Raw genomic sequence first — 14,130 nt, 5'->3', positions numbered from 1 at the left:
CAGATAAATAATATAATTTATTTATTTATTTTTGAGACAGAGTCTCACTTTATTGCCCAGGCTAGAGTGAGTGCCGTGGCGTCAGCCTAGCTCACAGCAACCTCAAACTCCTGGGCTCAAGCAATCCTGCTGCCTCAGCCTCCCAAGTAGCTGGGACTACAGGCATGTACCACCATGCCCGGCTAATTTTTTCTATATATATTAGCTGGCCAGTTAATTTCTTTCTATTTATAGTAGAGACAAGGTCTCGCTCTTGCTCAGGCTGGTTTCGAACTCCTGACCTCAAGCAATCCACCCGCCTCGGCCTCCTAGAGTACTAGGATTATAGCCATGAGCCACCGCGCCTGGCCATAAATAATATAACTTAACAGCTTAACTGATACCTACATCTCAGAAACAAATGAGGCCAAGCTGGCACTGACTTCAAAAGTAATCTATAATAAGATGGGATTGGAAATAACTCAGATACTAAGGTATGTACATGTACCACACATACCCAGTAATGGGAAAGAAGAAAATAAACATTTTTTAAAATTTGAAAACTACTACTATTTCTATATTATGTAAAATAATTTGGCCATTTACCTAACATTTCATGGCCAGTCAGAGACAGTTTTATAAACTTAATGCCTGGGACCTTTAAGACAAGTTCTACCTACTTTGGCCTCGTTTAGTGGTAAGCTGTCTAGGACATGGGTAATTTCATTCATGGAATATTAAACACTTTAAGTCCTATAAAGTGTTTATGATGAGACATTCAACCTAAATGGATGAATTGTAAAACCAGAAAACCTGGCACTGGTGGACAACTTTTCCTCATTCTAAACTTTATGATGGACCTCAGCTCTGCTGTATTCACCATACTAGAACAATGTTTTACAGAGACACTAACCTTGTTCCACTCCTGTTCAGAGGTCACGTGTTTATCCAAAAATTCTGCCATCCCAATTCCCATTTTCCGGCAAATGTCAGCAATCACCGTTTGATATTTCTTTGCCAGGTTTCTAAATTCGACGGAGATCTGAAACGGAGACCATAAAAAATGAAACTGTGCATGACACCAAAGACCAGATGGCAAGGCAATGGTGGAACTCATTATTTATGACTTCCAAATGGTTCATCTGCAAGCCTCATCTAGGTCATGCTAGCTTTCTACATATTGAATAATAGGCTCAGCAAATTTTATAAATATTAAGATAGAAGAGTCTAAAAATGCCAATGTTTCTAGACTCAAAAGAAGATTCAAAGTCTCAGTATACATTCATCTTTCTAATATATAATAAATGAGATGCTTCAACATAAAGCTCAGCATAAGGGTAAGAATTTTAGGGAAAATGGCTTGTTTCAGACAAACCTTATTAAGGCAAATACTCATTTGTGCAAACGTGAATCAAGTACTTTCTAGGTAGCAAGCATTGCTAGGCACCAGGGCTGGTAAATTAGGGCAACAGAAATGCACGCCCTTGAAGAACTTACATCCTAGTGAGATTAGCCAACCATTTTCTCCCATCAGTTCCCCAAATTATATCCTGAAGCTGTAGTGTTCCCCTCACTGTAAGGCTATACTTTTTTTATTATTTTATTTTTTCTTTTCTATCCTTCTGATGGTAAGGGCTATACTTTTTAATTTCTTAAACAACTCAACTCAATCTGAGGCATGCTGCCCAATATTTTTTCACAGCCCAAGCCCTAATGCAGAAGAGTAGTACTGAGGTTTTTAAAATGTATTATTATTGCACAAATATCTTGTTTCAATTGAAAGAAGTATTATAGGCCGGGTGCAGTGGCTCACACCTGTAATCCTAGCACTCTAGGAGGCCGAGGCGGGTGGATTACTCGAGGTCAGGAGTTCGAAACCAGCCTGAGCAAGAGCGAGACCCCGTCTCTACTATAAATAGAAAGAAATTAACTGGCCAGCTAATATATATAGAAAAAATTAGCCGGGCATGGTGGCGCATGCCTGTAGTCCCAGCTACTTGGGAGGCTGAGGCAGCAGGATTGCTTGAGCCCAGGAGTTTGAGGTTGCTGCGAGCTAGGCTGACCCCACAGCACTCACTCTAGCCTGGGCAACAAAGTGAGACTCTGTCTCAAAAAAAAAAAAAATTTTATAGGTTATCAAAATACAATATAAAAACACCATGAAAATTCTTAAAGTGTTAGAACATTAAAAGTGCCTACACACACTACTGAAAACAGTGAACAGACTTTAAATGTGAGATATACTTGGTTTGTGCTTACAGAAAGGTTAGAAAAACTTTCTCAGGAAATATCTAAAATTAAGGGCCTGAGAGGAAACCAGCTGGATGCAGAGCACAATAGGAATTCAGGACCCTAAGATAATTTATGACTTCTCTGATGCACATCAACTCTTAAACCCAAAAAAACCCATAAAATCAATTTTGTCTTTCCGGAACTCAGTTCTTTCCAAAAGGCTATTCTTTCCAAAACTACGGTTCAACCCAAAGCCAACAGGTAATTCCTATTGTGGATTGAAACAAACTAGCAACTCTACCAGGGGTTATTAAAATCCCTGACTCTCGCCCGAACTGTTCCTTCAACAGATCCTTGGCCAGACCAGTTCTATTTATAAGAGAGGGGAGGGAATGAGGGCAGGGAGGAGGAGGAGCTTAGACTGAAAAACAAACCCTCTAAAATAAACACTTTCACTTCTGAATCTAACCTATCCCCTTCAACAGCTTTTTGTACTTAATACATTATTATGTAATTCAAAAAGTGAAAACAAAAATATCCAGAAATAGGTGACAATGAAGAACCTTATGTTTTCCCAGAAACCCAGGGGAATAAGAGCTTTGCCAACTCCACACCCCAAGCCCTGTTTCGCATGTTCTCTGGGCACAAGCTCTGCTGCGTAAAGTGAGCCAGAGCTCACCTCCCCCCTTCAACTAACTCTGTTCCACAACCATGGTGGATTTCTAGCTTCTCAGATCACTTTCTGGTGATGCCAAGTACATGAAGGAAGGCTCCCATGGTGAGTCCATCGGCATGATGGAGAAAGGTCAGATCCCAATGGGCAAGGGTGGCAGGGTACTTCCATTACCTTGTAAATACAAATCCCCCTAATTATTACCATATAAACCTCACGAATATTATGATCAAAACACTGGGTGAGTCTACATTCATCTATACTTAAAGTTTTTTCTGTTTGCTTTGTTATTTTTAAGCATTTTTTTAAAGAGACAGGAAAGTTTGCCAGTGATTAAGCACAAGAATTCTGGGGCCAGACCCTCTGGATCTGAATCCTGATTCTGCCACTAAACCTCACAAGTGATCTTAGGGAAGGCACTTAATTTCTCCATGCCTCAGTTTCCTCATCTATATGAAATGTGGATAGTAATAGTACATCACATACCCTAGTTGCCTGTTAAACTACATTATAGATCAAATAACAGTAAATTAACAAGGAAATATATGTAGTAACTGATTCATAGTAAATTGTTCAGTAACTGTATTCCATTATTGCTATTATCATTTAAAAATAACCCTGTGTTATTCCTTAAGCTATGTTTAGAGCTAGAGCTCTAAGACTTCTAGCTTTCCACTAGCACCAGATTAGAAAGATGTACAGTCAAAGTGCCACATAATGACGTTTCAGTCAAGAACAGACTGTGCACACGATGGTGGTCCCCTAAGATTCTAATACTGTGTTCTTAATGTACCTTTAGATACACAAATACTTTCACTGGGTTACAGTTATCTACAGTATTCAGTACAGTACATGCTATACAGGTTTGTAGGACAGGAGCAACAGGCAGTACCATATGGTCTAGCTGTGCAGTAGGCTATCCCATATGGATTTCTGTAAGGACACTCTATTGTTCACATGAGGAAATCACCCGACAACACATTTCTCAGAACATTTCTCAATCATTAACACACACTGATGGTACACTGAGGTAGAGCTCACTCGGTTAGAACACTCCACTTGGGCTTATTCCTAAATTCTGTGGGGCCTGAGACAAGAGTACAAATGGAGGCCACATACCATATGTGGCTAAAAATTTAAAACTTATCAATTGAGCTAATAACTTGTTAAATAAAACACATTCTTTCCTCCTGTCTTGACTATCATATCTTCATAATAATCTAGATGATTCCAGTTTGATTTCAAATTCTTGGTCCCTCAGAGTTTTGTTCCAAAATGAAGTAGGCCAAAGACTGTGGCCCCCAGCTCCAAGCCCACACCCCTCCCCTTCTGCCGCTCCCTGCTCTGTCCAGCACTGGGAGGGATCTCACGCTGGTGCGTAAGGATGCCCAGCCCACTGGGCTAGGTTTCTTCCACTACCCTTCCAAACACAGCCCTTGGTCCCCACCCCTCAGGCCTGAGGGCAACATCACCGATGGCATGATCCATCCTGGAGGAGATGTACCTAAGGAAATAGACTGTGCAGACCCTGGACATGAGCTCAGGGGATTAGGGGTAAGGAATTCCAGATGTCCAGAACATAATCTAGAGGGGGTGGTGCAGAAGGTCTGGGCAAACACATTCCCATGGCTGAGGTGCAGAGAGGCTATGGAACTGCCCACTAGGTACTAAGCAGGCAGTCTGGCTTCAGTCTTGGCTACCAGAGTTCTTAACCATTGGCCTGCTTATCTTACTCTCTCTACAAGTCTGAGGGCTAGCTGACAACTACTTGCCAATTACAAACACAAAGGTATGCAGAAGAGATTTGTAATTGCACTAACCGTTGGGAAATCCTCCAGCACCTGTCGATCCTTCTCCTTGCTCTCCATGAACCGCCAGTCGGGTTCGTAAAGAAAAGAGTGAAAGTTGTGTAACAATGGGACCTTCTTCTCCACACTGATGGTCATGTCATCTTCCAGAGTGTCCAGAGCTCGGAGAACCAGATAAAATATGCATACGGCATTCCTTTACAAAAGGAAACATATATTAATTTGTGTCAGGCCTAAGCCTTAACTCTATAGAACTATAAGGGTATCCAAAGTGCTTCATACTTAAGGAAACTTATGCTAGTAAGTTACATTTAACTAATGTGGAACAATTACACAGAGACCAAAAGACCAAATTAATATTTTAGTATATGTGCTGCTGAAATGAGCACCCAAATTAATATTTAGCAACTAGAAAAGAAAGTCAAAAGACACAATAACTTCTCAGTATAAATACTACCACACATAAAGGCAATTGGACAAAGAGATGTACAGGAAATTGGAAGCTAAGAAGGGGAAAGGGTTGGGTGGGGTGAGGGATAAAAACTTACCTATTGGCACAATGAACACTCTTCTGGTGATGGGCACACTAAAAGCCCTGACTCTGGCACTATAAATGTATCTATGTACCAAAAATATTTGTACTCCCTTAATATTTTGGAAAATAAAAAGAAGCAAGTGTGTGTAATTCATGTGCAGGGACAGCCTCAAAAGAATTAAGTCAATATGTCAGAAAAGCCAAGTAGTATAAGGAAGCCAAGGAAAATGCATAACCTGCTCGGACAGGCTCAGCTGCCATGACTAAAAAAAGTTAATAAACATCACCATCCCCCTATACTTCTCTGAAAGAGCCGGGCCTGCAGGGAAATTATTAGATGGCAAAGTGCCTGGAAAGGCATTCTAAAGTAAACACATGGACTTTGCAACCTGAATATCGCTTTCACTCAATGCTAAGTGCAATGTTAAAAAAGTAGCTTGCAGTGACCCAAAGGCCCCTGGAAAAGCTTCCCTCCCCCAAGCCAGAGGCGCTGCCTTGCCACTCACCGCATTTCCCCATCCAGCGCCTCGATAACTGCTGCGAAACTGCGGCTGGTCTGGTTCAGATACTTGTAACAAGTTTTCAAGCTGCTGCTGAGCGAGTCCTGGGGGCAGAGAAGACACAAGGCGGTGGAAGACGTCGAGGAGCAGGAGTGCGACTGGGAGTGGGGCAGGCAGCTCCACAGCCTGGGGCAGCCGCCCTCCCCGCGAGGCCAGTCCTTGCAGGGCCAGGCGGAGGGGATCAGGGGGCAGCCCCGCGGCGGGGTGCCCGCACCCGGGCCCCTGGGCGCTGCGGCGGGGCTCAGCACCCAGGTGCGCTTGAAGAAGGACATGGCCTTGGTGCCGCAGGCGGCTGCTGCGGCCATAGGAATCCGCAGACCCAGCGGAGTGTTTCCTCCATAGACCCGAGCAGAGCTGGGAGGTGCCCACAGAGGGGCGGGACGGGCTCCCCTCGGCTCCAACTCCCGCTGGGCGGGCGGAGCGTCCCGCAGGCCACACATGTGGAGGCCCCCGCCCCCCTGCAGCTGGCCCCGCCCCCGGAAGCCCCGCCCCCGCCCCGAACCCCTTCCCCACCTTCTGGTCTGGCTGGCCCTTGTCACCGGCACCAACAGGCTGCTGCTACCAAAGCCCAGGCCGCTTTGAGAAGGCTGCTCTTGCTCCTCATGACAGTCTCTCATAGACCAACTGCAGTTGGGCTCCGGGCAGTCCTCTTCCCAACTAGGCCGGGACTTGGGTACTTAAACGCGGCTGTCTTTGCATAGCCCAATTTTAGCCAGACTCTTGTTAAGGTGGTTTAACCAGAATCCCAACCTCATGGGATCACCAGACCCTGTCCCTCCTCCCCATCACCGCCCGGTGATGACGTCACCTTGGCCTACCTTCAGCAGGAATCCCCCCTTGCCCAAGTTTCCTCCTAATAATTTCCCATCCACACAACCCGCCCCACCCCCTCTATAAATTCCTACTTTTCCTTGTATTTGGAATTGAGCCCAGTTCTATACCAAGGTCTTTTCCCCCCATTGCAATCATTTTTCTGAATAAACTCTGTTTTTACTGCTTTGACTACTACTATCCAGCTCTGGTTTTTCTTTTAACACCTGTTAAGCCTCTACTGTCCTCTGGAAAGCCAGCGCCTCATCTTTTCCTTTGAAATTAGTGAAACATGGGAAGCTGTTTCATGAACTTTACTCATCCCTAAGGAAAACAAGTAAGGACTGTGTTTGTCCAGAGGGAGAAAAAGCCTTATTTTCTTTTTTTTTTTTTTTTTTTTTTTTTGAGACAGAGTCTCGTTTTGTTGCCCAGGCTAGAGTGAGTGCCGTGGCGTCAGCCTAGCTCACAGCAACCTCAAACTCCTGGGCTCGAGTGATCCTTCTGCCTCAGCCTCCCGAGTAGCTGGGACTACAGGCATGCGCCACCATGCCCGGCTAATTTTTTATATATATATCAGTTGGCCAATTAATTTCTTTCTATTTATAGTAGAGACGGGGTCTCGCTCAGGCTGGTTTTGAACTCCTGACCTTGAGCAATCCGCCCGCCTCGGCCTCCCAAGAGCTAGGATTACAGGCGTGAGCCACAGCGCCCGGCCTAAAAAAAGCCTTATTTTCAATGCAAGCATTTCAGAAAGAATTACTGTTTGTGTATATTTTATATAGACTTTTTTTAAGAACACTTTTAGGTTCACAGGGAAATTGAGCACCAAGTACAGAGAGCTCCCATGTACCTCCTTCTCCCCGCACACACACATAGTCTCTCCACATTCTTTTTAAGAGAGAAATGGGAAACATTTGAAATAGCTAATAGATGAGTGGTTAAAAAAAAAATGACATATCCACTAGTAGGTAATTACATAAAGCCACCTCAGAATGTTAACAATGAACCCTGGATCCTGGTGGGGGGTTCAGGTGAACTATGTTCTTTCTATTTATATATATTTCCTTTATTTCTTACCATAGATGCACATTATTTTGTCAAAAGAATAAAGCTTTTTATAAAAAAAATCACATAATCCTGAGAATTTCATTTTACTGCCATTTCCAATTGAAAATTATTAGTAAAAGCTAATATTAATATTTACTGAGTACCATACATTAGCAAAATACAGTGTCAAGCACACAAAAATATTCAGTAAAGAAGCTGGGTACGATAGCAGACACCTGTAATCCCAGCACTTTGGGAGGCCAGGGTGGGAGGATCACTTGAAGCCAGGAGTTCAAGACCAGCCTGGGCAACAAGCAAGACCCCATCTCTACAAAAAATAGAAAAGTTAGCTGGACACAGGAGCTACTTGGGAGGCGGAGGTGGGAGGATGGCTTGAGCCCAGGAGTTGGATGTTGAGGTGAGCTATGATGACGCCACTGTACTCTAGCCCAGGAACAGACCAAGACGAAAGAAGGAAGGAAGGAAGGAAGGAAGGAAGGAAGGAAGGAAGGAAGGAAGGAAGGAAGGAAGGGAGGGAGGGAGGGAGGGAGGGAGGGAGGGAGGGAGGGAGGGAGGGAGGGAGGGAGGGAGGGAGGGAGGGAGGAAGGAAGGAAGGAAGGAAGGAAGGAAGGAAGGGAGGGAGGGGAGAGAGAGAGAGGAGAAGAGAAGAGAGGAGAGGAGAGGAGAGGAGAGAAAAAAGAAAATAACAACTCTGGACTGAGCTGCAGACCAGCTCTCCACATAACCTGGCTGCTATCAGGCCACAACTCTTCCTTACACTGCACTGCAAAGTGTTTTCATCTTCAGCTCCAACTAATGGTTTTGGGGGCTGATGTCTACCCAGAAGTTTCAACAAATGCAAAGGTACAGCCCCAATGGCTTTGAAAAGCAATCATCTTCAAGAACACTACCCCTCCTTCCCAACACAGCCCTCCACACAGACAGGGAGTATGCTAGGTAACTTCCCTCCCAAATTACCGAGAATCATGCAGGAAGATGCAACTATTAAGCTATGGAAAACACTACTCAATGTAAAAATTTCCACTGCTTGATTCCCAGGAGCTGAGGGGGAGCTCAGGCTGCTGCTGCCTGTCCCCTGAGGCTCTCAATGTTTTCTGTTGCTGTCTGAGATCTGCACTACCAAGAACTCTCCACCAGGAGAAAACAAGGATGAAGGGCATTTAGAGGAAGGTGTAGGGTGGCCAGAAGGCTCCAGCCTCATGTGAACAGCAGTTCCACATGGGAACACCAGCCCTCCCTGGAGCCTCTTCAGGAGGGGAAAAAACAAAAACCACAAACTTTGAGAAGTGAACTTACATAATAACAAGATTAAAAACCCCTTCATTAGGCAGCTACTCCATGCCAAGCACAACATACTCATTACCTTTAATCTTTCAGAAAGGTCTTACAGACCCACAATCCACCTGAAATCTCCGTGGCTGGATCTGGAGCAGAATTTAGAAATTTTAGTGTTTCAGAAAGCAGGCAATAAAATGCGTATACAGCCTCAGTCAGCTCAGTTGTGTTAAGTACGTTCACACTGTTGCACAATCTCCAGAATTATGTCACCAAGTTTTGGGGCAGCTCGTTACTCAATAAAAGCTAACTGATGCATTCAGATAGCCTCAGAGCTTACCCCAGTGCCTCACAAGCAATAAGGACTCAATAAATACTATTATTATTATTAATTCAGTTATTCTAGCCCTCAATATAATCTCTTCCCCCTCCCCTGCCAAGTTAATGTTCCAAAAATATTGCCTTCATCATGTCATAGCTCTGCTTTTGACTATAACCTACTTGACTGAATACAGCCCAGTTTTCAAAAGCCAACATACTGACTGAGCTTTCTGCTTCTAACCTACGTTCTTCACGTGGCTCCCTTATCATTCCACACACAACTCCTACTCAGTCCTTTCTATAGGATTTGGCTTTTTGCATGGAGTATCCTCCCCACTAATCTCAACCGAATGCCTCTTCAAGGTCAAATGCCCTACAAAGTACTTTTCTCATGTTTTCTGAAAACCTTTCCCTCTAAAACACTTCCACTTCACTAAAATTTCCTGCAATCAAAACTTACTTAAGATTACTTGACAGTTCCTAGATCATCTTACTTTTGTACACTGTCCTGTTAGACTGTGAGCATGCTTAGGATAGGTATTTTCCACATTGTGTCCCTCATACTAAAATGTTCAACTTCTAACTGTATCTTGACAATCTTCTGCTTAATATATCTCTGTGGTCCATCATCTTAATTATAAGCAGCATAGTGGGGCTTTGAGTTAGACTGCAAGGGTCAAAACCTGGCTCTGAGGCCGGAAGTGGTGGCTCATGCCTGTAACCCTAGCACTCTGGGAGGCCGACAGAGGCAGAATACCCAAGGTCAGGAGTTCAAAATCAGCGGGAGCAAGAGCAAGACCCGAGACCCGTCTCTACTAAAAATAGAAAGAAATTAATTGGCCATCTAAAAATATATAGAAAAAATTAGCTGGGCATGGTGGCGCGTGCCTGTAGTCCCAGCTACTCGGGAGGCTGAGGCAGTAGGATTGCTTGAGCCCAGGACTCTGAGGTTGCTGTGAGCTAAGCTGATGCCATGGCACTCTAGCCTGGGCAACAAAGTGAGACTCAGTCTCAAAAAAAAAACAACAAAAAACCCCCACCTGGCTCAGTCACTTAAAAGCTGCTTAGCCTTAGGCAATTACTTAATTGCTCTGTGCCTGTTTCCTCATCTACAAAATAGGAAAAATAATAGTACTTCCTATTAGGGTTACTGACGGTTTAAATAATAGATGTAAGGTGTTTAAAATAGTGCCTGGCATATAATAAGAGCTAAATAAATGTTAGTCATTATTATTATGGCCTTCATATAAAAATACCTTTCATATAGATACCCTTCATATAAAAAATAAAAATCTAGGTTTTAAAAGTCTTTCAGCTGGGCACCATGATGGAAGAACAGGTCCTAAACACATGCAGTTAGGGATCTGAACTGTCCCCAATGCTAAATCCACAGTGTGACTTAGTCCACAGTGAGACTGACTGAAAAAGTCAATGAACACTGACTGGGGGAGGGGGGTGAGATGAGGAAAAGGGCTTTAGTTGTAGCAAGACATTTTATCTCTTAAGAAAAAAACAATGATGCAAATATAACAAAAAAATTATATTTAATCTTGGAGATGGACACAAATATATTATCTGTACCATTATTTGTTTGAAATATTTTGTAATTAAAAATTCACTTTTTAAGTTAGAGAACCTTAAACTACGTCAATTTGAAATAGCAGCATCCATAAGAAAGGAATTTCAAGTTCTCAAATGGCCAGACAGCACCTAAACAACTGCACAGTGATGGATGCTAGACTTTAAAGAGATCTGGTCTCTGGAAAAAGTAACATATGATGAATAACTAAAGGAAGAATACAGAAGAACATTTGGCTTCTGTGTCAATATTCTTAGAGAGAATATGAGAGTTCTCTTAAAATAATTCAAGTGCTGCATTACAAAACACCGACTGGACTCTGTGGCTCTAGAGGGAAAACAAAGAGTGAAAGTCAGCCCACTGTAAGGTAATACTTCCTAAAACACAGAAACTTCTGGAAAAGGCCTAGGCAGTCTCCAAAGGTAATGAATTACCTGTCACTGGAGGTGTTTAGGAAACTGTACAACCTGGATTATAAAAAAGTAATTCTTTGTTTTAGGTCAGAGACCCCTGGAAGAATCTCATTAGAGACCATTTCCCCTCTATCCCCAAAACGCACAAGTGCACAATAACAAATATTTTCAAATAATTTCAAAGGAGTCCCAAGTAAGAAATCTTAGTAAGAATCTCAGCAAGGCACAGGAGCAATTTAAAGCTATATTTCCTTTCAGTATCCCTGAAAGACTAAACCCCATCCCAGAAGTGATTCTGCCCCTTTCTGTGATTTCCTATGGCATTTACTATATTCTGCCACATTTACTTAAGTTTACCTTGTTTAAAAAATTGAGGGCAGGGCACTCACCCTTTGTGCATTAATTCATGTCCACATGTACTGACAAACTATTATGTTTGAGGCACTAAAGAAATGTCACATCAAATAAGATTCCTATTTTTAAATAGCTTAAAATCCAGAATCAAATACAGAATCTTAAATCTGAAAGAGACTTTGGGACCATAAAATCAATATACAAGTAACTACAACACAAGCCTATGGGGTGCTATAAGGCGAAACAGTGCAAGAGAAAATGGTTGAGGTTCACAGGTAACAAGAAAAGTATGCCTTCCTAAGTATTCTATGAAAAATTTTATCACATTTTATTGCCCTGACAAGATGGTGAGCTCTTCAAGTGCCTTGTTTGTCTATACATACCATCCTGCCATGCTGCACCCAATATACTTCCTAGCGTGGGAACAGGTGTTCAATAAACGTCTGCTGAATGGTCTATAGAGTTGGCACTCATTGCAGCTAGAGCTTGAAGGATGAGGATTCTGAGTTATGAGATAATGGGGGAAAATTTTTTTCTGATGGAAAATTAAAGTGTTTTAATAAAGAAAACCAATTAAGAGTACATTAAATAAAGTACAGTATTTGTGATATTTCCATTGTAGAAAAATATCAAAAGCTTTTGAGGCAGCCTACTAATTCAGCTGAACGTGTCTATTCATTCAATAATTATGTAAGAACAATTTTCTTGTTGGAATAAATACCTTCCTAAGCATTCCTTTAATAAAAAGTACAGGAGTGAGGCAGATGAAAGGTAAATAAAACCAAATCCTAGCCCTCAGGCAACTAGCAATCCAGCTAATGGACATATACAGGTAACTAATAAGCTCGTGGAAGAGTTGGAATGTTATCAAAAAACGCAGGCAGCATGGAGGATGAGGCGACTGACAGCAAGAAGGTGAGGGAAACTTAGGGAGGCGGTGGTGTAAGCGGAAACTGGACGGATGAGTAGGGTTTCATTCCAGAAAAGGTATTCGTGTGTTCATTATGTTCACAAAAAAATTCTCTCACTCGTCCTCTCCCATAATCTCAGTTTTGTAACCGACCGACTGGAGCACAGATAAACACCGACAATCTCTGAGACAATGAAATGTGAAGCAAAACCCCCTGAAAACCAAGGCTGGAAGAAGCAGAAGCGTGTCAAGCACCAAGACCACCTGAGGGGCGAAGGCCTGTGGGGAGGGCCGCGCCACCTGGGCCTGGAGCGGCTGGGGCTGAGGACCCAGGGCGGGCGAGGCCCTCCCGACGGCACAGGACGCCCCTCGGCCCGGCCCGGCCGCCCAGGCCCTGGAGGCCGCCGCCGCGCGCAGCTCGCCGCCCGCCGGGATGCAGGATGCTCGGCCCACCTGATCTACTTTGGGCATCACCTTCCACCGGCCCCCGATCCGGAAGCGCAGCAGGTTGTAGAACTCTTCGGGGTGCCCCAGGCACTTCACAAACTCCATCGCGGCGGCGGTCTGCGGGGCCTCGCAGCGAACCTCTCCGGTCCCTCCGGTTCCCACCGGCCGGTAGGAGAGGGCGGACGGGCAGCGTGGCGAGCGGGGCGGGGGCAGAGGCGGACCCGGCACGGCGTCGTCCCCGCCCATCACCCCGCCTCCACAACGGGCCTCAGGAGCTCGCGCCGCAGCTCGCGGGCTCGCGGGGTGGACTGACGGGCGCCGATTGGCCAGGACCGCTCTCACCAGGAGACACCGGCCAATCGGCGGTGGGATGGGCCTGGCGTGATGCCACCCTAGAAGCTCATTGGAGAGCGAGAAAGAGGTCGACGAGCGGGATTGGTCACCTAATGGGCCGCGTCTGGGTTTACCTGGGCTTGCTCCTCACTGGGAGCGCGCGCGCGGCGGGGTCGCAGTCTGGCAACCGGGATCACTGAGGCGCTGAGGCCCAGGCGTGACCCCAGCGTTGTCTGGGGCCGCTTTTTCAGGGGTCCGCCGCGGTTTCGTCAACAGGCTGCCCACATGCTCAGCTTTGTTTGCTCCCTGGCACGCTCGGCTCAGAGCCGGAGCGGAAGACCTTTGACCGGCAGACCCACCGCTAAGTTGTGGGTCTGTGTGGCCGACAGCGCCCTAAGCAAGTCCCCCGGCGGCGCCGGCGCTCCTGGGGCCCCCGCTGCGTGAGGGTTTGAAGCCCTAATACGACGTGTTTGGAAATTTCTCTCATCCTAGCTCTCTCAAGCCTCGGAAATACCGAATCCTTTGTGTGTGTGTGTGTGACAGGGTCTCGCTTTGGTACTGGGGCTGAGGGCAGCGGCGTCAGTTTACCACAGCAACCTCAAACTCCTGGCCTCAAGCCGTCCTCCCGACTCAGCCTCTCGAGTAGCCGGGAGTGCAAGAGCAGGCCACCACACCCGGCTACTTTTTTATTTATTTGTAGAAACGGGGTCTTGCTGTATTGTTGCTCCGGCTGGTCTTGAACTCCTGACCTCAAGCGTCCCGCCTCGGCCTCCCAAAGTGCTGGGATGACAGGCCTGAGCCACCACGCCAGGCCCCCTCAGTGTATTTTAAAA

General features: G+C 45.1%; 1 protein-coding gene across 1 annotated transcript in view; it reads right to left on the bottom strand.

The window, feature by feature from the left end:
* FDFT1 (farnesyl-diphosphate farnesyltransferase 1) overlaps positions 1-13,233 on the bottom strand; it is a 29,424-nt gene extending 16,191 nt beyond the window's left edge. The window contains exons 1-4 of the mRNA XM_012752953.3: positions 12,971-13,233; positions 5,734-5,831; positions 4,705-4,888; positions 893-1,021 (exon numbers count right to left, since the gene is read on the bottom strand). Coding sequence (XP_012608407.2) covers positions 893-1,021; positions 4,705-4,888; positions 5,734-5,831; positions 12,971-13,210 — 651 coding nt within the window. The 5' untranslated portion in view covers positions 13,211-13,233. The remainder of the gene's footprint in view (positions 1-892; positions 1,022-4,704; positions 4,889-5,733; positions 5,832-12,970) is intronic.
* Positions 13,234-14,130: the final 897 nt, after the last annotated feature.

Source organism: Microcebus murinus, chromosome 24, assembly GCF_040939455.1.
Source record: "Microcebus murinus isolate Inina chromosome 24, M.murinus_Inina_mat1.0, whole genome shotgun sequence".
Taxonomy (NCBI): Eukaryota; Metazoa; Chordata; class Mammalia; order Primates; family Cheirogaleidae; genus Microcebus; species Microcebus murinus.
Note: the sequence above shows the minus strand (reverse complement) of the source record. Positions and strands in the feature narration are given on the sequence as shown.